The 24,672-nt window shown below is 32.2% G+C and overlaps 1 protein-coding gene across 31 annotated transcripts in view; it reads right to left on the bottom strand.

Moving 5' to 3' along the window:
* STPG2 (sperm tail PG-rich repeat containing 2) overlaps positions 1–24,672 on the bottom strand; it is a 531,806-nt gene that overhangs the window by 208,888 nt on the left and 298,246 nt on the right. For 25 of the 31 annotated variants that reach the window (XR_005382818.1, XR_005382817.1, XR_005382815.1 and 22 more), the window contains one exon: positions 13,890–14,005. The exons of 2 other annotated variants lie outside the window; for them this stretch is intronic. Coding sequence is in view for 15 of the 29 variants with exons in the window: in XM_038582080.1 (XP_038438008.1) it covers positions 13,890–14,005 (116 nt within the window). In the remaining 14 variants the exon portion in view is untranslated. Of the gene's footprint in view, positions 1–2,593; positions 2,628–13,876; positions 14,006–15,647; positions 15,699–24,672 lie in introns of those variants that run through there. 4 more of the 31 variants (XM_038582090.1, XM_038582095.1, XR_005382822.1 and 1 more) reach the window with 4 other exon arrangements.

Here is a 24,672-nt window from a genome sequence, read left to right as displayed (position 1 = left end):
ACAAGGGGAAAATGTTGCAATAATTGATTTTATATACAAAAAAATGAGCAACTTTCAAACAGAAAAGTAAATAGTTTATATGAATAGTAAACAGTGCATTTGCTAGATAAGTTAGGAATACAATGTTTCCTTTTTAGAACAAAAAAAAAAGAAAATCTAATAATACAAGGCACAATAACAGACATTAAATTATAGCATATTTAATTATAGAAATATATGGAACAGGGCAGCCCGGGTGGCTCAGCAGTTTAGCGTTGCCTTCAGCCCAGGGTGTGATCCTGGAGACCTGGGATCGAGTCCCACATTGGGCTCCCTGCATGGAGCCTGCTTCTCCCTCTGCCTGTGTCTCTGCCTCTCTTTCTCTCTGTGTCTCTTATGAATAAATAAATAAAATCTTAAAAAAAAAAAAAAACACAATGAATTAAACCAAGATTGTCAACTTCAATACCTTAAAATTTTATACGGAGATAAAACTCCAATACTATGTATGCCTTCTCTCCTCATAATTTTATTTTGCATAAAATAATATCCAGAAGAAATTTTAAATTTTTCTGTTGTTTTACAATTGGAAATATCTTATCTAAAATCCTCACTAGCATTTCAGGATTTTAGAGGGCTTAAACTAAATTTACACTTCAAAGATATTTAAATAAATAAAGCAGTTTCTGAAGCAATAGTACTCAACAGCACTTTTTAAATATAGCTTCCAATAATAAAAAATACAAAAATAGCATTTTACTTTTACAAGGTGAATGCTATAATCACCTTTTTTCCTAGTAAATTAGAGTAATTGATTTTTTTATATTTTACTGACAACAGCTTTTCAGGATGAAATATATTTCAGATTCATGATAATTAAGTTTGAGCTAACATCTCAGATTAAACCATAAATAAATTAATGTTTCCCAGGACACAAAATGGGCTATCTTACAAGACTTTAAGACCATTGATATAGGAAATAGTCAAGAGGTGGGCCTATTCTAGTCCTCAAAGCAAAACTATGAATCTACTTAGGCAAGTCAGAACTATCTAAGATGCACCAAGAATAGTCAATAGATGGTCCTATTTATATAAAAATCAAAGACCATTCTTGATTCCTGATGTGTAATTAATATACAAATTGATATGATTGGTCTGTTCCAAAGTTTTTAATCAATGTGAGGAATTCAATTATTTAACATTCTCTCCATAAAGTATCTGGTGACCGGAGAGCTCACCCTGAAGGAAGAGATTTTTAGGGTATCCTAGTTTGTTTAAGCGATACTGCTAAACATAGGTGACATTCATTTATACATGTGGCTATTAATTTATGATTCTTTTAATATTTCTTTCTTCTCACTTCTTCTAGAACTAAGAAAAAAAAGGTGCTAAGAAAGAAAAAGAAACATCAAAGAAAATAACGTAACTTGGGACTTAAAAAACTGTGAATAAGAGATATATATTTAGGTAGCCATACTGTCTGTTTTTCAGTAGTAGAGCTATTGAACATAAGCATAAACAGGTCAATAAAGTTGCCTTAGGAATGACTAGGTCAACATCAATGACAGAATGAGAAGATAAAACATTACTGCACCAAGTGCCAATATCCAGTCAGACTGTAATTAGTGCAGCAAGGCCAAGGGAAGGAATACACTGAGCCTTGAGGGGCATTATCCTTGGAACTGGTGGTATCAGGAGAAAAAGAGGGCCAGAGGGTGTATTTTTTGGCATTTGTTAGTAAATTATTTTTTTGACTGTCAAAGAGAACATTCTTTCTTGAAGAAAAAAATAAATAAAAATGATTTTATTGTTGAGAATTCAAAGCAAAGTCTACTTTCCTTACTAATTTACTGATTCTCCTCTAACAATGATTCTAATCCACAACTAAACCTCAGCTTACAAACAAGTTGCTATGGCCTGGCAAACTAAAGTTTATATTTTAGGAAAAGATGAAAATAAAAATATGACTTATTATGATAACCAGAGATAAAAATTTGATAACTATTTACAAAATACCCTTTCTTTGGTTACAAACATAGATAAGTATAAAGAAGTTAAAGTTGAAATACTACCTTGAATAATAATACAATTTCTACATTTCAATCAGAACAACAGAGTAGAAGAACATACAACTTTCATTTGCCTTCAAAGCTCAAACTCAGATTATGTCCCAGGCAAAGGTATTTTTTGGAAAAAAAAATAGTGATGGTTTAGATAATTTTTAACATATTGAGACATATCAAAAAAGGAATATATTTCAATGCAACTCATTAAAATAACACTATTTCAAGTTAAAAGTAAGTTAAATGAATATGAAATTGGTTTCTTTACACTCTAATTTTTATAGTTACTATTTCTTTTAAAGGGTTTATGGACTCCAAGAGAATGATTCATAATATATAATCACCAAGACAATCTTTCTAGGCTGAAACCAGTCCTTAAAGTCCAACAATTTATCCTTATTCCAATACAATAACTAGTAACATGATTAACCTGGAATCCTCTCAGGATATCATAGAGCAGACCATACCTCTGACAGGCATCTTAAGGCCTAATATAATACACTGAAAATAGATTTTCCAGGAAAGACCTTAACAAGTCTCCCCAAACTTACTAACTTAGGAAAGTTCCAAGGAATATCAAGTGCTCTGTAAGCAAAAATGAAAGGAGAAAATTAAACTAAGGATGAAGTCCACAGAGAGTCAGAGAACTTTTATAGGGAATGACAAATGACAGTAGCTTTTAAGCATTCATTTTGGGATTTCAAGTAAGGTGCCATGACCTTTAGAATTGAAGTGCAAAACTGATTTCTAAAAGCAAAAATTTAAATCACATTTACAAAGGTTATAAAATACTGTCCCACAAACTTTGAAACTGAAATACAAAAGGGGGTTTTTAAACGTAGAAGTTTAAAATAAATATAATATATAACTACAACCAAACATTTCTTACAAAGATAATATGAGCACTTGGAAATAAACTCAGGAACTAGTCTTCATCCAAAAACTATATAATTTAAATCAACCCTTGTCATCATCCTTTATTAGAAATTTACCCAGAAAAAATAAAGAATATTTTAAAATTAAAAACATTAATATATAATAGTATACTTCTACTCAGAATCTTTAGTATCTACCTATAGTTGAGAAAACAAAAACTCTGAATATTGTTTAATATCTTTGTCATCTAATATTGTCTACATGTCTAATGCCATGCCATTCATTTTATATTATAGCAGTTCTTAATAAAATCTTGCCAATGATATTTTATTCTCTAGTGTCTCTGGGAGTATGAAGATGTTGTTCCTTTGGCCTAGAATATGTTTCCTCATCTTGTCCAAGCAGAAAATTCCCATTTTTCTCATATTTCATATAAAATGTCTTCTGAAGATTGCCTGACTCCATTTGGATGACTTACAGATTTCTTACTCCAAATTTTGGTACCTTTCACTTACCCATTATAAAAATTATGTTTTTGTAACTAAAATCGTTATATTTTTTTTCTTTAACAGAGTGCTACATACTTGAGAGCAAAGTTGTTGTTTTTTTTGTTTTTTCTTTTTTTTTTTTATTTTTGGATTGTCAGAGCCTACATCAGACTAGGTTCATATTTATAAACTAAAAATAAATGAGTGTAGCCAAATGAATAGTAACAATAACTACAATTTATGGATCCACCTGTTTGTTAAGCACTGCAAAAAGAAAAAAATAAAAACGAAATACTTTTTTGGCACATTTTTTGTACTGTATTTGTAGTAGATTTTATCTTTTTGTCTGAGTTATTAAATAATCGAAGTGAGATTTAGAACAAGTTTTCTCTTAATGCAATGAACCTATCTTTTCTCTACAACTGTGACTTTAAATTTTCCTTTTCATTTTAGTTAGTGGAATTGTTTCTCTAACGTAATTTTATACAAATGTGTAATATATGAAGCATAGAAAATAGTCACTCCAGTTAAAGCAGATAGTGGAAATCTAGATACTTACTTGGAATCATTTTATCTGTTGTAAGTGGCCCTTTGGAACCAATATAGACACTCTTACACTCTAGAAAATTTGTTTTCAATACTTCTGATCTTATACTACCTATTCCATTTGGTTACTGTCAAGAATATATATAGGAAATCTTCTATATAAAAAAATAATCTGGACCATGGCATTCTAAAAACAATTCTTCTCAACTCTCTTCTATAATATCTACAAAGTCCCACAAAAACTTAAGAAATTTCTCATAATGATAAAGCTTTATTTATCAGAATCTAAGACAAAAATATACTAATATCAAGCTGAATGAGCTCATCTGAGACTAACAATTGACATCTAACATATTTTGTCAAGTAATAATGAATAAAACCCAATGACTTGGAGATATTTTATCTCTCCTCAAATTTCATATCTTCTAGTTGAGTTTGCAATTATGAGACTCAAATGGTAAATTTCTGAATCTCCCTTCCAATGTACTTGTACTGCTTTTGAGAAATCCAGAGAACTTTTCTTCTTTATTATATTAGTATATCAAAACAGAACAAAACACTACAACAAAACAAAAGAAAAAAATGTCCTAAAATATAAAAAGTCTAGGAGCTAGTTAGTGAAAACAAAGGCAAACACAGCTAGCTGTCAGAGCCTCTCCTTCCAGCTCAGTGTAGAGAAAACAGGTTAAAAACCTCAGATCCCAATTTATCACTGAGAAGAAAAAGAGTTAGATAGAACATCTAATGATTCAACTTCTCTGGGGGCTGCCTGAGGAACTTGCATCAGTCTCATTTATCACTGAGCATTGATGGGATCCAGCATACTGTAGATGTTTGTAGGCTGCTAAGTAGAGAAGAAGCAGGTTGAATTAGCACAAAGGTTGAGAGGTCTTCAGAGTCTCTGGTTGAACTTATTGGTAAGGGTCTTCTCCTGTATGAGGCCAGTCATAAAGATTGGGGGATGTGGCTGCTTTATTAAATGCACAGATACCAAAATATTTTGAGAATCAAGAAAATGACAGAGAAACATGTTCCAAGAAAAGGAACAAGATAAATCTCCAGAGATTAACCCCAATGAAATGGAGATATATGATTTAGCTATCAGACTATTCAAAATAACCAACATAAGGATGCTCATCAAGGTCAGAATAATGCATGAACAAAGTGAGAATTTCAACAAAGAGAAACTATTAAAAAGTATCAAACAGAAATCATATAGCTAAAGGTACAAGGGAACTGAAAAATGCATTAGAGGGTTTAAATTTCACACTAAATCAAGCAGAGGATAGGAATATAAACTCAAACACAGGTCACTGGCAATTATTCAATCAGAAGAAAAGAAAAAGGAAAAAGAATGAAGAAAGCTTAAGGGCCTCATGAAACATCTGCAAACGAATTAATATAGACATTATAAAAGTTCCACAAGGAGAGGACACAGAGAAAGAATCAGACAATATTTCAAAGAAACAGTGGCTAAAAATGACCCAGATCTGGGGAAAGAAATGGAAATCAGATTAAGGAAGCCCAAAAGATTCCCCCGAAAAATGGATCCAAAACATCTGCAAGATACATTGTAATCAAACTATCAGAAGTCCAACACAAAGAGAGAATTGTGAAAGTAGTAAAAGAAAAGTGACTTGTCACACATACAAGTGAACCCTCTAAAATTGTCAATAGATTTTTCAGCAAAATCCTGGAGGCCAGAAGGGAGTGGGATGATAAATTTAAAATGCTGGGAGAAAAAATTACTGGTATTTTAGTGGGGGTAAAATGGTGATGTATGAGAACACAGCTTCTCACAAAGAGCAATGATTGGATAGCCATCTACGAACAAAACAACTCTGGGAGATATCTTCCTAAGTCCACTTAGGAAATTTTAACAACACATTATAACCAAAAAAACAGACTAATAGCACAAGAAGAGAAAGAAGACAACTCAATTTTGCCTGTTTTTCTCATCCTCCAAGTGGCATTTTTCAATGCCAAGAAGGAAATTCCCAGCATGAAAGAGTTTCACTCACCAACAAAGTAAGAGCAGAGTGAGTAACGAGCTTCACCAGTCTCGCAGAGTACTGTAGGAATATCCTGCTTTGGTTTCACCCTACCCAGACCTCTAAAACTAAGACATCTAGAGCCGGCTAGAAACCAGAAAGAAAAGCAGAGGCTATTATTAGCATACACGCATCATAAGCAATTGCAGTTCACAGAGATCTACTCTGCAGACAAACTCAGCAGATTTCACCACTGACAAAGTTAAGGCCAGCATAGCTGCTGCAGATCCCCAATAGATTTCACCAGCTTTCCCCTCACAGGTATTTGAATTCACTGATACCAGTCATGTGAGTCCCTTCCCACTCTTTTCACTCCTGCCAGAGTCTGGGACCACACTGGCAGTCATCCAAGGTATTTGTGGCTGAACAGGTATAAGATACCAGCCACCTGAGTCCCTCTTTGCCCCTGCTAGACCCTAGAAGACATGACCATGGCTAGCTCTTGCTTCTGCAGCTATATAAGTAAGTACAAGATGCCAGCCTAGACAACAGGGAACTATAAAACAGCTATGAAATAATTAATAAAGTGGCATTAGTAGGTTCTTGCCTATCAATAATTATAGTGTAAATAAACAGATTAATTTTCCAATGTAAAGACATACAGTGGCTAGATGGGTTTAAAAAATACACAGCTATATGGGTATTATAGGCTTAATGGTACACTTAGGTTGAAAGTGAAGGGACAGAAAAAGATATTCTATGCAAGTAGAAAATAAACAAGTAGGGTAGCTATATTTATAAAAATAAGTATAAAAATATATAAAAACAGACTTTAAGCAAAAATTGTAAAAACAGACAAAGAAAGTCATTATATAATCACAAAGTGATCAATTCATCAAGAGGATATAACAATCCAGGACCCCTGGGTGGCTCAACGGTTGAGCATCTGCCTTTGGTTCAGGGCCTTGTCCCGGATTCCCAGGATCCAGTCCCACATCGGCCTCCTTGCATGGAATGGAGCCTGCTTCTCCTCCCTCTGCCTGTGTCTCTGACGTTCTGTGTCTCTCATGAATAAATAAATAAATCTTTAAAAAAAAAAAGAGGATATAACAATTGTAAATATATATACACTCAACATCAGAGTACCTAAATTTATTAAGCAAACACTAATAGATTTGAAGGGAGAAACAGAAAACACAGTAAGAGTAGAGGACTTCAATTATCACTTTCAAAAATGGATAGATTATCCAGATAGAAAATCAATAAGGAAGCATTTGACTTGAACTACACCTTAGACCAGAAGAACCTAAAGAATATCTACAGGATATTCTATGCAATAGCAAAAGAAGTGCACAAGAAACAGTTTCCAAAATAGATCATGTTAGGTCACAAAACAAGCCTTAGCAAATATAAGGGGATTTAAATACAACAAATATATTTATTCAACCCTAATAGTATAAAGTTAGAAGTTAATAAAAAGAAAAAACTGAAAAAAATCACAAATATGTAGAAATTAAACAACACACTCTTGAACAACCAATGGATCAAAGAAGAAATCAAATGAGAAATCAAAAAATATTTTGAAACAAATGAAAATGGAAACACAACGTACCAAAATTTATGAAATGTAGTAGAAGTAGCTCTGAAAGGAAAGTTTAAGCATTAAATGCCTACATTAAAAAAACAAAAACAAAAAGATCACATATAAAAAACTAATTTTACATCTTATGGAATTATAAAAAGAATGAATTAAGTTCAAGTTAGCAGAGGGAAGGAAACAACAAAGATCACATCAGAAATACCTGAAATACAGACCAGAAAAACAATGCAAAAGATAAATGAAACAAAAAGTCTGTTTTCTTTAAAAAAAAGAAAGAAAGAAAATTGACAAACCTTTAGCTAAAGAAAAAAGAGAAGACAAAATCACAAATCAAAGAGGAGACATTACAACTGATACCACAGAAACACAAGGGATCATAAGAAAAGATTATGAACAATTATATACTAAGAAATTGAATACCTAGAAGAAATGTATAAATTCCTAAAACATACAACCTGCCAACCCTAAATTAGGAAAAATAGGAAATCTGAATTGACCTACAACTAGAAAGAAGATTGAATCAATAATCAAAACTCTCCCAACAAAGAAAAGCCTAAGATCAGATTGATTTACTGGTAAATTCTTAGGTTTTAAAGAATCAATGCCAAACTTTCCAAACTCTTCTGAAAATCTGACAAATGATAACACTCTCAAAATCATTTTACAAGGCCAACATTATTACCCTGATAGCAAAGCTAGATAAGGACACTACAAGAAGAGAAAACCATAGGCCATTAATATCTGATGATGCAAATTTCTAAACAAAATATTAGCACACAGAATTCAACAGCACCTTAAAAGAATCTTATATCATGATCAAGTGATATTTATCTCTGGGATGCTAGGATAGTTCAACATCTGCAAATCAATAAAGTGATGTATCACATTAACAGAATAAAAGATAAAAATCATATGATCATCTAAGTACATACAAAAAAAACCATATTTAACAAAATCCAGCATCCTTTCATGATAAAAATCCCTCAATAAACTGGATATAGAATGAACATACCTTAATATAATAAAGACCATATATGACACGTTCACAGCTAATATCATATTCAGTAGTAAAAAGTTGAAAATTTTTTTTGTTAAAATCAAGCACAAGAGTGCTCACTCTACCCATACCTATTTAATATGCCACTAGAAGTCCTATTAAGAGCAGTTAGGCAAGGAAAAGAAATAAATGTCATCCAGATTAGAAAGGAAGAAGTGAAATTATCTGTTGCATTGACATAATCTTATACAGAAAAAAATCCTAAAGATCCCACAAATAGTTAGAAATAACAGATTAATTCAGTAAAATTACAGGATGCAAAATGAGCATACAAAATCAGTTAATTACTATATACTAACAACAAACTATCCAAAACAATTTTTCAAATGGTCCCATTTATAAGAGTATAAAACATAATAAAATACTTTGGGATAACATAACCAAGGAGATAAAGATCTGTACACTGAAAATAAGACAGGATGCAATTTTAGATGGTTGAAAAAAAATGAAGAAGACAGAATTAATAGGAAAATATCCCATGTTCATGAATTGGAAAACTTAATGTTAAAATGTTCATACTACCTATATTGATCTATTGATTCAATGCAATCCCTATCAAAATCTCAAAGGCATTTTTCACTGAAATAAAAAAAAAGTCCTAAAATTTAGATGGAATCAGAGAAGACCCCAAGTAAGCAAAAAAAATCCTGAGAAAGAACAACAAAGCTAGAGGCATCACATTCTCTAATTTCAAAATATATTACAAAGCTATAGTAATCAAAACAGTATGGTACTAGCACAAAAACAGATATATATACAACGGCAACAGAATTGAGAGTCCAGAAATTGACTTTTGCATGTACTAATCCTTGATAAGGACACCAAGAATACACAATAGTGAAAGGATAGTGTCTTCCAATAAACAATTTTAGGTAAACTGGATAGCTACCTGCAAAAGAATGAAATTGCAGCCTTAACTTACACACTCACAAAAAAATTGAATTAAAGACTTAAATCTAACACCTAAAACCATGAAACTCCTAAAATATAGGGAAGAAGCTCCTTGACAGTCTTTGCAATGATTCTTTTGGATATGATACCAAGTGTAAATAAAATAAACAAGCAGAACTGCATCAAACTGAAGAGCTTCTGTACAGTAAAAGAAATAATTTTTAAAAATGAAAAGGCAACCCATGGGAAAAAAATATTGTGTAAACTATTTATCTGATAAGGGGATAATATAAAACATATGTAAGGAAATCATACAATAGAAGAACAAAAAACCTAAAAAATGGGCAGAGGACTTGAATAGACATTATTCCAAAGAAGATATACAAATGGTCAACAGGTATATGAAAAGACACTCAACATCACTCATCATCAGGGAAATACAAACCAAAACCTCAATGAGATACCACCTCATATCTGTTAGAATGGTTAATATCAAAAAGACAAGAGGTACATGAAAGGGAAGTATTGTACACTGCTGGTGGGGGTGGAAATTGATACAGCCACTATGGAAAACAGTTTGGAAATTCCTTAAAAATTAAAAATAGAACTACCACATCCAGAAATTCCACTTCTGGATATATATCTGAAGGAAATAAATTATTATCTTGAAGAAATATCTGCACTAGTCAAGACATAGGACAACCTAAGTATCCATCAGTGGATGAATGGATAAAGAAGTTGCAGTGTGGGTGCATAATGATGGAATATTATTCTACCATTAAAAAAAAAAAGGAAATCCTGCCATGTGTGACAAAATGGATGGACCTTGAAGGCATTATACTAAATGAAATAGGTCAGACAGAGAAAGATAAATACTGTATGTTCTCGTATGTAAGAGTTAAACAGGTAGAGTAAAATGGTGGTTGCCAGGGGCTAGGGAAGAGAAAAAATAGAAAGAAATTGGGTAAAAGGTATAAACTTTCTATTAGAAAATGAATAAGTTCTGGGTATCTTCTATACTGCATGGTGGTATAGTTAACAATACTGTATTATTACTTGAAGGTTGCTAAGAGAATAGGTCTTAACTGTTATCATCACACACACAAAAAATGGTAACTATGCAAGGTGACGGCACCATTTATTACCACCTAATTGTTATAATAATTTACAATGCATACATATATCAATTATATCTCAATAAAGTAGAAAAAATATATTCAAAAAATACTTGTTACATTTCAATTTCAGTAGAATTTGCTTTTTAAAAGAGAAGTGTATTTAATTTTTTCTGTATATTTAAATGAGGATTTTAAAATTATATTCACTGAAGTTTCTTCTATATAGTTTTGAAAATATTCTAGTTTTAAAAATAAAATAACTGTCAATTTTAAATTCCAGAAAACAATATAGTGCCTCATGTAAACCTTTAAAAGTTGGCATTTAGTGAGAAGACTTACTCAACAAGAGAATATGGATCAGTTGATAAAACCTGCTGCTATTTTATTTATTTATTTATTTATTTATTTATTTATTTATTTATTTATTTACTTATTTACTTACTTACTTATTTATTGCTGCTGCTATTTTAAAAGGATATATATATATATATTCTTCTCACTGAGAACTAAATTAGTAAGCAAATCTTTATTCATAGGTAAAGATTTGTGATTCAATCCTGGGGATAAAATCCTAGCATTATCCATTTTGTTGATCTATACAATAAGAATTTATTAATATGCTACCAAATGCCAGATTCTATGATTGAAGCCCTAATAATATAAAAATAAATAAGTCTTGCTCTCATGGAGCTCAGAATTTACTATTGAGAGTTCTTGATTGAAGCCATAAGTGAACTTTTGTAAGTTAAGCAACCATGTAAAATTGCATACACAGGTTTTTGTTATGAGCATACATGCAAAATTTTCCCAAGAGCCCCTAGCTTTCATTATATCTTCAAAAGGATCAGTGATAGTGAAGCAATAAATATCAACTAAAAGGAGAAAAGAGATAAATAGATTAGCTTGTAATTGAAAAATAGTGAATAATGTTCCCTTGACAACTCTGACCACCCCCTACACACACCAAAAAAGAAAGAAAAAGGAAAACACTAATTCTGCCTGGGAAATTCAAAAGATTATTCACACAAGAATAAAAATGCAGGCAGACATTGCAAATGTGGTTGTTTAACTTAAGAGAGCTATTGTTATAGATATTATTTTAAGTAACACCCACATTGGATCCAGTGTGAATATGGGACACTATAATCAATGATGGCACAAGTCCTATACATTTAAATACTTTCTAAATAGAATGTAATATTGCAGTCTTAAAACAATGTTCTAAATTTCCAGAATCATCTTTATCTGTTATTTATATATTTAAGGCAAATATGTTCTCAAGAGTTTTCAACTTAAACTTATTAAAATCAGTGGAGAAAAAGTATTAAATTAAAAAATAAGAGTGAGTTATAATAAAGGGACCTAGTAATAATTTATTGGCCTAGAAATTAAAAATAACTTTTTCTTATAAGAAGGAAAATTTTTAAAGAAAATTGTTCAAAAAATTACCAATTATTAAAGAAAACAAATGGTGTGTTGGGAAGAAAAAAATATTATACACTCAGTTCTCAATAGTAAAGTTACCTTCCAGTACGGCATATGTATAGGAAAGTTACCTGAAAGGTAACTTATGATATATTAATTTGAAATTTCAGGCAATACCTGAATAAATATCATTATCAAACCCATAAATGTTTTCCTTTGACATAGAAAATAATTTGCTATAAAATGACTGTGAGAAAGTATAAATATAATTTATAAAATCTTATGAAAGAAAAAGATCAGCTTTAAATACTAGAAAGACTAGTAAATACATCTTTTATGATTTTTGTATCACAAAATAAAAAGATAACATTAGATTTACTGGCATTATTATTTGTAAATACCATTTAAGTCAGTTTTTAAAAGTAGGGCAGAAGGGTTCAGTTAATGATTTAATATGATAATATGATCAGAGTATGAACAGCTATACAACCTAACTTATGAAGACTGATAGCTTACTGATTAAGACTTGTTTCAAGACACTCCTTTACTGTGCCCAATTACCCAAAATAAAGAAGTCATAAACTTTGCCCAATCCCAATCAATTCCCCAATTTTAAGACCTGTCTTACATCATACAGCCCAGGTCCTAAAATATCATAAGTCCTTTGACTTGAACCTTCTGAAAAACTATTAAAACTATCTAACAGATTTTCCCTTTCTGAACTAAATAAAATTCTCATTGCTTTATCAGCAGGAATTAGTAGTGGTCTTTTGGGGGAATCAATAGCCAACAAGTAAAATAACAATTCTTTCATCATTTGTTTTCTTTTCTTTTTCTCCTGCTGTTATATTATGAATCTGCTTTGACAGAATGCCAAAAAATTATTTAGATTATGACATTTTAAATAAGTAGAAAAGTATACATTCAAGAAAAATGAACTTGTCATTAACTAACCCAAAAAACAATATTCACTGTGGTTTGCATTGAGTATTAACTCTTAAATTATTTGCTATAAGTCACTATAAAATATATCACTTTTAATAGTAGAATGAGAATGGGAGACTTATTCATCCTAGATGGGGAATTAAGGCTGACTGTGATGCAATTTTTAAAACTTGCAGATTTATTTAATCCTCCTTCTTATAATCAGAAGGCCACAATCTAAAAGAATCCTGTATTTGTTATGAATCTAAACTACAGCATCTATAATTATTAAAAGAAGATAAAAGATCTATAAATGATATTACTGGATAAAGATGTTATCTTCTGAGCTCTCTAAAAATTCATGATTGTAATAAGTACTCGAAAATCTCCATTTGTGTATGTGAACAACTAAGTTTTTTAAGTTGCAGGGATGTAAAAAAAAAGTTATATATATATATTGATATATATATATATATATATATCAATGCTATAGTGGACATTTACAGATAAATTGATAAATAATTCTTAAATCAATCTTTAAAAAAAATGTCAGAATGTATTCAAAAATGCCTTTCTGGGGCACTTGGGTGGCTCAGCCAGATAAGTGTCAAACTCTTGATTTTGACCCAGGTCATGATCTAAGGGTCATGAGATTGAGCCCCATGTCAGGCTCATGCTGGGTGTGGAGCCTGTTTAAGATTCTCTCTCTTTTCCTCTGCCCCTCCCCCATCTCATGCTTTTTCTCTCTCTAAAAAATAATAAAAAAATAAAATAAATAAATTTATAAAAATGCCTTCCTCAGGCAAGATTTTGATTAGCCAGTAATATGAGTAAAACATATGGTAAAGACTTTAATGTAGAGATTTTCAGTACTTTCTGGAAATTATCCTATTCTTTTGTTACTAATAAAAAAGATATATTATTGACAAACCTCATAAGTCGCTGGACCAGGAGTAATCTCTTTGGAATCTTTAAAACGCTTTGATGCTTTAACAAATAAGGGTATGGAGCAAGATTTCTTTAAAACAGGATCGTATGTTGCAGGCCCTAAGAGCAAATAAGTGTAGAAAATAAAAGTATGTTAAAATTATTGATTTGGGTCACATTATTCTTAGATATGTGCTCCTAATGTATAATTTTAGCATCAAACAATCTTGGACTCATTCTTTTTGAATGCTTAAAACCATCCAGGTTAGGGCTTTGAAATACAATAAGCACACAAAAAAGTGATATTTGTTCATCTAATAATTAAATGTAATACAGAAGTATTTTCTCAAAAAAGAAAATAGTACCCCCTCAAGATACATAGTGAAAAAGATACCCAATTCTTTTATTTCCTAAAAGTGCATTCATATGTTCAGCAAAGATGCAGTATAGAAAATGCATTTGGAAATATGAATAAGACTTAAAGAAGCAAAAAAAGTTATTTAACAGCATTCTGGGCACTATACATGATAGAAGCCGAGGTACAAAGATGGAATTCACGTGGAACAATTGGATATAATGAACAAACTGGCTGAATGGAATAGGGCCTAATCCCAAATAATGATTTGTACTAGAGCAAATAGGTTTCAAATTGTACTCTAAAGTACCCTCAGAATTACACAGTAGTGCCCAGGAAACAATGTATAGGTAAAGCACAAGTAGAAGCCTGAATTATTTTCATTCAAAATAGCTCTGGATTTACTCTTCTTTGGATCCTACATACTTTTTTAACTAAAATTGTCTAATTAATTTTTTAAAGCATTTTGAGGGGCACCAGATGGCTCAGTTGGTTAAGCATCCCACTTTTTGTTTTGGCTCAGGTCATAATCTCATGAGGCCTGGAATGGAGTCCAGCAGCAGCAGCAGGTATCTGCTTGAGATTTTCTCCCTCTGCCCCTTTCTCCACTCTTGCATGCATGCACTCTCTTTCTAAAATAAATAAATAAATCTTTAAAAAATAAATAATTTATTTATTTTAAAAAAGCTTTTGGAAGCTACTTCCACAGGCAGTGGGTAGCTCTTGGGTTTTAGACCAAAGGAGATTCATGAGAAAGAGGCAGTTTATGAAATAAACTTTGGTAGTACTTTTATAGGGTGGGATGACTTGATGGTTTGTTTTAAGGACACTAATAAGTGGTTTACTAACATTGGTAAGGGAAAGGAAGAACAACTCAGAATATTTTCTAAGAGATGCAATAAATATTTAATATGTATAGTGACTGGAAGAAGTTAAAAATGAGTAATGGCCAATAAAAAGGCAATACTGTGACAAAAATAAGAAAGCACAAAAGAGAAACCACTGAAGAGGAACATCGTGTGTTTGTTTTGAACCTGTTAGGACTGAAAATATGGCAGGATATCCAAAAAGAAATGTTCAGAGGACAACTTGAGATACATAACTGAAACACGAGAAAGATGTCCTGAAGAAAAGGAAAGGAATTATTCACACAGAGGTGAAAGTTGAGGTATTTGCACAGGGAAAACTGAGTAACTGAGGACTGAAACTTGGAGGTTCTGCATAAAGGAAGGCAGGGGAAAAGTCAAAGAAGGAAATAGTCTAGTGATCAGAATATGGCTAGTACAACATCATAGAAAGGAAATAGGGAGAGGTTTTTTTCTTGTCTCTATTCATATGTTAGCCAATACTTATTGAGTATCTGTCGCATGCCAAGCCTATATTTCCAGAGAGTGATTAGAGGCCTACTATATCAAATGTTGCAAGAGGAGACTTCACAGACAGGTAACCAGGGAGCATCTGGAAGAGAGATGATGGATGAAACTAAATTAGAGGATTAAAGAGAGTGTGAGGAGAGGAAGCAACAACATGAGCACAGAATACTGACAATGGACATAAACAGTGAAATAGTAGATATAAAGATGTTAATAGAATACAAAATAATGCATCCATCTCACTAGTACATATGCATTTAAAAATTATAACTTTCAAGAATAGATCCCTGCAGATGTTTTCAAATCTAAAATATTTTAGAATTGATAAATTCACATGAAACATTTTAAGGCTTTAGCTTTATTAACATAGGACACTTCAAAATTTACAATGAAAGATGACATTTGGCTCTAGTTCAATCATTCTAACATCAACTCAATTAATAGGATAGATTTCCAAAATTATAAAGCCTTTGTAGGAACCTGCTATGAACTGAATGTTTGTGGCCCCTCTAATTCCTATGTTAAAACCCTAATCTCCAATGTGATGGCATTTGGAGATGAGACCTTCAGAAGGTATTTTAGGGGGGCACCTGGGAGGCTCTGCCTTTGGCTCAGGATTCTGGGATAGAGCCTCATACAAGGCTCCTTGCTCAGTGGGGAGTCTGCTTCTCCCCCTACTCCTCCCCTCTGCTCATGCTCTCTCTCTCTCTCTCTCTCTCTCAAATAAATAAGTAAAATCTTTAAAAAGAAAAAGAAGAGAAGGTAATTAGGTCACAAGAGTGGAGACCTCATGATGGGATTACTGCCCTTCCAAAGAGACACAAGAGAATTAATTTCATTCTCCCTCTGTCTCTCCTATGTATGCAGATATCTACCTGCAAGCTAGGAGGAAGGCCCTCACTAGGAATCAAATATCACTTTGAATTTCCCAGACTCCAGTAACTGTGAGAAATAAACTTGTACTATTTAAATGACCCAGTCTACAGTATTTTTGTTATAATAGTCAGAATGGACTAAGTAAGACAGAAGCTCAAGTGTTTTGATCTACCAAAAGACAAAGTGTTGTAGCAAATGCCATCTTGCAGACTTTGGAATAATATTATTTCATATTCATAGGGCAGAGAAACAATGTACATATACATACATAATACCTTTACAAATAGATATATACAAACTAAACTACACATGGGAAAATGTATCAGTTACTGCAGCATACAGAAAAGGAGAGAAATTTATCATCAGGAACTGGGTGCATGATTCCACAGTCAATTAATTAAAAATTGCAGCTTTAACCATAAAGATGTATAATGGTTAACACAACAGCTAAGACTATTAGCCAAACTCTGTTGTATCAGTAAATTTCATTTTCAACAATGAAATGAAATATGGTCTATCCCCTGTCCTTACTATCATACTATAGCAACTGATAAATATTTACCTACATGGTTATAACTCATTAAAAGAAAAGAAAATATTCAAATATAGTTTTAGTGGATTTCCTTTTATTAGAATTTCTTTGAGGAGCATCAAGCAAAGTAAAACTCTCAATGTACATCTTACTGCATTTTAGCACTTAGTTTGCTTCAAGCTACAGAACATTAAAAAATGGTTTATTATACTTCATCTTAAAATATATTTCCTTTTTTTAAAAGGTTTTATTTATTTATTCATGAGAGACACAGAGAGAGAGAAAGAAGCAGAGACATAAGCAGAGAGAGAAGCAGGCTCCATGCAGGAAGCCCGATGCAGAACTCGATCCCAGGACTCCAGGACCACACCCTGGGCTGAAGGCAGATGCTCAACTGCTGAGCCACCCACATGTCCCTTAAAATATATTTCCAATTACATATGCCATTGCTTATATGATACAGGTCAAAGATTTATACTGCTTTACCAGCTCTGATTCACAGATAGATTATGCAGAAATTATCTTCTATTTATTTACTAAATGCCACATTTTAATCACAGGTAATGGAAGAAGAAAATTTATCATTCCAAATCAAACACCTATGAAAAGTCTGCCTGAATCACAACTATTATAGAATGGGAATTCAAGAGCAGGTGATTCTTATAGTTACACATTTTCCAGCCCTGTGTCTGTCAACTGACTATGAAATGTCAACCAATGCTCTAGGGTAAAAATGGGAGAGAACAGGAACAATGAGTAATTTAAAATAAAAATCATTTTGGTACATTAGCGTGGATTCAGAAATAACTACTTCTATAAATAAAGCTACAAAAACCTCAGATTAAGAAATGGCTCTCTTCATAACAAGGTAAAATTTATATGTTACGCAGTCAGTTTTGCTTATGAATACCGAGTCTTTTCTTTTTTTTCATGTTAAGCTGAAAGAAAACTACTGAAAAGTAAATATCCCACGTGTGAGCATGTCTTTAGGAATTAAAAAGCATCGAGGAAATAGTCATTAAAATGGACTGCATGGCTTTAAAATGTCATTTAGAGACTTTAGTTTTTATGGAACACATTTTCTCATGCTGATTTTATTATTCAGCTACGAATGAAATAATAGCTAAGACAAAAGATTAGTACACAAGGAACTAATATCATCATGTCAAAGCCACATTTAGTTTTACTGCTCTTCTTCTGCTTCTAAGACTTGATTTGATGAAATGGCACTTCAGATTATGACCAAACAGCTATTGTCCATCAAATTAAGCTTATAGGTGATGAGAAAAAACAGACAAATGTTTCAATAATGAATAAACTTTTAACCAAAATTCCATGTATGTCTTACCATCTTGTTAACATCTTTCAAAAACAAGATGGGAATTACATGTTTTAAGAAATAAAACCTTAAATACTTAAGAATGACATCTTAAAAGTGCTATAAATTATCCAAGAATTACTGCCAGCACAGTCCCTAAGAAATAGCCTACTATAATGCACTCCAACCTAAGTAGACTGAGAACTGCATCAACTGGAGTCTACCTAAATCATCCATCTGTTAAAACGTGTGTTCCTAACATTGAGTAAGGAGTAGGGCCATCACTGTTATGACATAAATACAACATCAGATAGCTTTGGCTAACACTGAAATATATCTTCAGACAGCAGCGTATGTTTAGCCAATGTACCTCTAAAACATTCTTATGAAATTCTTACCAAAATGTGCACCCATAAGCCCTATCAAATGAAGTCTTTAAACGGACCTGTAAAAAAGATATTTTCACTCTCTGATAAGTACATCATACAAATTTGAAAGACTTTCTTGTAAATGTAGGTATCATACACTTTCTGTGTGAATTTAGGAACCAAAGGAAGGAAGAATGATCATCTTTCACCTACTACCACTTTGAGTAGGTGGTATATAAATATGTAACACACGAGTTGTTTTCATTGATAAATGAACAAAATTATCAAATAATTAATGAAATATGAAGTTGTTTTCAAGGTAAATAAAATACCTCACAACTGGCTTGGCAGAGTAGCAAAGTTTCCTTTCTTAACCAAATTTTGGGTTTTACATCCTGTTGTTCATATTTGAACATTTGGAGCTAGAATGCCAAGAAAATTACCTAAGCAAAAAAGTAGCATAAGTTTCAGCATATATTCCAAGTCCTCTTACATCACTATCATTATTTTAACCCTTAAAGCTGAATTAGTAAGGTAGTCCCTCTGTGAATATTATATATAAAAATCATAATAATGCTATTCTTTGTAAAGCACATCATATCATAGATTAAGTGATGTGGAGTTCCTTAAATATATATAAACATCAAATTCATTTTGAACATTTGATTAATATTAAGCAAGCTGAATTTTTTAAGAAAGATACAGAAAATAAGTAATGATTTTTTTAAAACTGGCTAATTTTTTTTAAAGATTTTATTTATTTACTCATGAGAGACACACGAGAGAGAGAGAGAGAGAGAGAGAGAGAGAGAGAGAGGCAGAAACACAGGCAGAGGGAGAAGCAGGCTCCATGCAGGGAGCCTGACACGGGACTCATTCCCTGGTCTCCAGGATCACGCCCTGGGCTGAAGCAGCGCTAAACTGCTGAGCCACCCGGGCTGCCCTGTTTGGCTAATTTTTAACACTTTAAAATGTAACTATTTAACATTTAACTTACTAAAAATTGTTAGGTTTCTAAGAGTGTTTAGATTTGAAACTTTCTCTGAATAGCTCTGCTATGATATAGCTAGACTCCCAGAGTTTAGAGTTTTCTGAAAGAGCCTAAGTGATTAATATAGTGACAAGCCAATTAAACAAAGGTTAAGATGTTTATTTGCAATTTAAATGAATAAATTCTGTACCTTAAAACAAACATATCTTATTAAGTAAAATGGTTTTCATGCTTTGATGTGCAAATGTTTTATTTACATTCATCAGAGATTAAACAAAAACTATTATGTTAACCATTGAATATCTTAGAAAGCTTCTTGCTTCTTTTCAGTAAACTTAAATCTATACTTAGATTTAAATCTAGATAAGATGTTTTCCTTCACCTTACCAGTGTTCTCTGTTTACTCTGCTCCTGTGATCATGTAATATAAATATTCTCTAACTCTGTTCCCATACCTTCATGGAATAATAGCATGCTACTATGAGAATTAAGCAAAATTCTTTCCTTGCAAGCCTTCTCATCAACTACCACTAGTTAATTTTAACTAAGACAAGTAACAGTGGGATTTGTTTATATTAATGGTGTTTATTTCCAAATAGTAAGTGGTTTCCTCAACTAGCTTTAATATCCATGATGTACAGGGCCTCCCATAGCTTTGGACCTCTTTCTCCTCTGGCCTCTGGGAGAACTTGTACAATGGCTTGAAATATCAAGACTAAAAAAGAGGATCATATTCAGCACCATATATTTTAAATTAATCTTTCCCAAAGTGTAGTTCATGAACCATAGCCATCAGAATCACTTAGATTAGTGTCAGATTGTAGATTCTTTGGAGTCATGCCAAAATAATAAATCATATTCTCTGAAAGCAGAACCAAGAAAACAAAAATTTAACAAATCCTACTGCTTTAGTCCTCTAAACCACTGTTTAATATGTAGCAATTAGCAAATATATCTAAACATTAAATCTTTTTTCTCTCAAGAATTAGTTATCCACAGAAAAATAACCTCCTATAATTATAGATGAAACTATCATTTCTTTAGAATATATCTGACTCTCTTATGCCTCAGGGCCTGCTTATGGTAGAACTTCAGTCAATGCCGATTGAGCTAAACTAAGTCAAATCAAAGAAAGAGTCTGTTAATGAGTCAACTAGAATCTACTCCTGTGACCTTAAGCATTTTAATTATTTTCTCTTCATTTTACTTTCTTCCCAAGAAATTGTCTATGGAAAAATGGATACCTTAAAGTCCTATTTCTATTTACAACGTGAAAATTATATTTAGATGATATTCACATAAATGTTTTTAAATGCATTTAGAATAACCATTGCTTGAGAGATTAGTAGGAGACTGGCAGTGTTAAGATAAGAAAGAGACTTAAGTCTCTTAGTTATGAATTCTGTTATGTAAGTCTCTTAACATAATTATGTATTCTGTTATGGCCATGTCACATTATTTCAATTTTGAACCAAATGCGCAGATCTTATTTCATGACCATGAAAGATGAAATTCTGTTAAGTATATTCACATCTCTATTTTATTTTAGAGTATCATTTTCCAGAATAAAACATTAAAGATTTTATTTATTTATTTATTTATTTGAGACAGAGAAAGAGAGAGTGTGAGCAGGAGGTGGGGCAAATAAAAAGGTGAAGGAGGGAGAGAGAATCTTAAGCAGGCTCCACACCTAGCTCAGAGCCCAACGCAGTGCTCCATCCCAGGAACCTGAGATCATGACCAGAGCTAAAACCAAGGTTTGGATAGTTAACCTACTGAGCCACCCAGGTGCCCCCATAATAAATCTTAAACCAAAATTTAAATTCAAGATTTCTGACACTAGCCATGTGACCTTCATAAATTCTCTAAAACTTGTTAAATTTTGGGTTCCTCCTGTATAGAAGGAGGATAAAATGGCCTGGAAAAGTTCTTCAAAGCCACACAATGAGTAAGGACACATCATTCAACCACTTAAAATCCTTGGATCCTCCCTCAAAGGAAGGAAAATAAAACCATTTAATTTCACAGGAAACTGAGTTAATATCGAATTTATGCCTGGCTCTATGATTTTAATAACTCTTTTTCTACTTCACACTGCCTTCCTAATCTTTAGCTATCTCCAGTATTCTCCAAAAATACCAAATTTGCCAAAAAAAAAAATCATCTTAATTAAATGAGAATGTTATGCTTTCACCTGAACATGATATTTCTCTAAAAGGTGAATAAGGTCTAGAAGATGGAATAAATTGGTCTTTATGATAAATTTAGGTATTCTGTTCATGGATCATTAATTCATTAGCATACCATAAGTGGATATAATTTTGATTTTACACCTATACTTTTAAATTTATAATAAGTACATACACATCTAAGGAAAACAAAAATATCACAATTCTAAAAATCAAGTTGCCTTCAAATCTCCATATTGTCGCATCACTGGCTGTCAAGGATGCCACATCCTGCTACTTTCGAAACCTATTATAAACAATGTTTTTTTAAAAAATCGAGAGATAATGTTATTTTCCTAGAAACCAAAGAGCCCTGAGTCCCATCTTTTGGTGAAGGCTGCCTCTCTGTGGCAGGATACAATGTGTCATGTTCTCTGAAGGACTTGTTCTCTCTTACTTTGTTTTTTAACTGGTAGAAAAGATCTGTATAATATTCAAAAATACATAGATTTAAATACAGTGTTTTTACTATTTCTTTCAGAATGTTTTGGCTTCATATTTGGAAAGGTCTTGTACCCGGAGGAACTGCCTCACTCACCTAGAAAAGCATGTATAACATGGGATGAAAAGAGTATTCATGCAAGTAACAGAAATCAAGTAAAATAGGATTGCTCAAATAGAATGGTCATGTTTGCTGTCTTCTTTGAAAGCTAAACTCATTATTCACTTTACACGGAGTGACCTCTGCTGGTCAGAAAGACACACTTATTAATAGATAACGAACCTACCAGAAAGCAGCTGTTATCTTAATTTCCTAAAGGAATTACTTAAAAATACTAAGTGTACTATGATACAGGAAAATATCCTATTTCAAACACTTAAAGTCAAGTAGCTGAATATCAAGTGGATATCTTTTAAAAGCACTGATTTAATTGTTCTTTCCTCACTAATGTCTACTGTTAGCTGTAATGAAAGCATGCTTAAAAGGCCTTCTTATTATATTTAGGAAGGACATATGTTCTCTAATGATTTTTTTTGAAGACTTGGTATACTTTTAACCATATGATGACTGAAAAATTAGCATCTGTACATTTTTTTTAACTGAAAGGAAAAAATCTCTCTAGATCATAAGCATGCAACTTGTTATGTTTCAAAAACAAAGGATTTATTTAATTAAGCAATATTGTCACAGAAGTGGCATTTACCTTATCTAGGATGGAACATACCCCCTCATCAGAAACAGTAAAAACTAATTAGAAGAAGATACCCAGAGGGCCAGAGTAAACATTTCAATAACCAATATCAAGCTGTTTTGTTGTTTTTGTTTGAGCCATAGGTATACCAAAAATCATCACTGAGAAAGTTGTGCAGATTTTTTTTTTATTATTTTAATAGAGGTCTAAACCTTTGAGATGAAGTATACCAATAAAAACACCAAAGAAAGTTGCCTGCAAAAATTTTTGGTCAAGAAAATTATTATAATTCCTCATTGCTAATTATTGCAATATCCCCTTCCCCTCTTTTTTTTTTTTTTTAAATCTGTTTAACAATGTCCAGAGGGAGAAAAAGAAACATATTTGGTCTCTGCTTCTGCAAATACTGAAATCTATTTATATGCAAATAAGCTATCCATTATTAGTATGAGAAGAGACTTGTGCATAAAGGGAGAAATAAATTATCACTAGAAACCATTAATGAAATCTATTTCAAAACATAACATTTTACAAGAGCCCTCATTCATGTAATATTTGTTTAAGCCTCGAGGGGAAATAGTGAGTTGTACACTTAGATGAAACCTGATACTACATTATTTCCCATGCCAATTTGTTTCGTAAAATGCATTTATTCTTTCCTTTGAAATGATTTGGTAATTGTAACTCCAATGAGTCCTTTTAAGAGAACTTTATCATTGAAGTCAGAGTCCTATGTTTTTGTCATATAATTGCCAGACTTTTTAGGGGAGTTTATTTTTGCTCTGTTGCAATAATTGCTATTCCCTGAGGTTTAAAAACATTAACATTCATTTTCATACTCTATGGTAGTAACATAAAAATAAATGAGTTTGAAGAAGAAGGAATATGAGTCTTTCTGGAATAAGTTGAATTTCTTTAGAGAAGAATAAAATAAGCACTAATCAATACAGACTATAAAATAATTTCATATGCCTTGCCCATTTTTCTCTTTGGGTTTCTTGTTTTGTTTGTTTTTTACATAAACTTTAGTGTGTTTATCAACTCCTTCAAAAAGTCCAACTAGAATGTGAAGTGGTATTGTCTTCTTAGTTAATTCCTAGCAACTCTATTCCTTTTGGAAGTTGTACTTATTTTTATTACTGGATATTAGAAAACAATGAAGCAAAATAAGGCATTGTATGAGAAAACTGAAGATTTTGGAAATACAAAGTCATGCTACCATTTCAATAAAATTAAAGTCCAGAACTAATATACACGAGTCTTATAGGAAAATCAAAGCACACAAAAAGAGGAGACCAACAGAGTTAAAACAAAGAGGGCCACAGGTTAAAAAAAACAAACAGGGTGATTGCCACTTTGGTTAAAATAATAACCAGCACAAGAGAAAGAAAGATAATTTGTATGATTCCACTTATATGAGGTACCTACAGTAGTCAAATTCATAGAGATAGGAAGTAAAATGGTGGTTGCCAAGAGCTGGAGGGGAAGCTATTGTTTAATTCAGGGAGTTTTAAGTTTTGCACGATGAGAAGAGTTGTGTGGATGGATGGTGATGATGGCTGCACAACAGTGTAAATGCACTTAACACCACTGAATTGCACACTTAAAAATGA

Source organism: Canis lupus, chromosome 32, assembly GCF_011100685.1.
Source record: "Canis lupus familiaris isolate Mischka breed German Shepherd chromosome 32, alternate assembly UU_Cfam_GSD_1.0, whole genome shotgun sequence".
NCBI lineage: Eukaryota > Metazoa > Chordata > Mammalia > Carnivora > Canidae > Canis > Canis lupus.
Note: the sequence above shows the minus strand (reverse complement) of the source record. Positions and strands in the feature narration are given on the sequence as shown.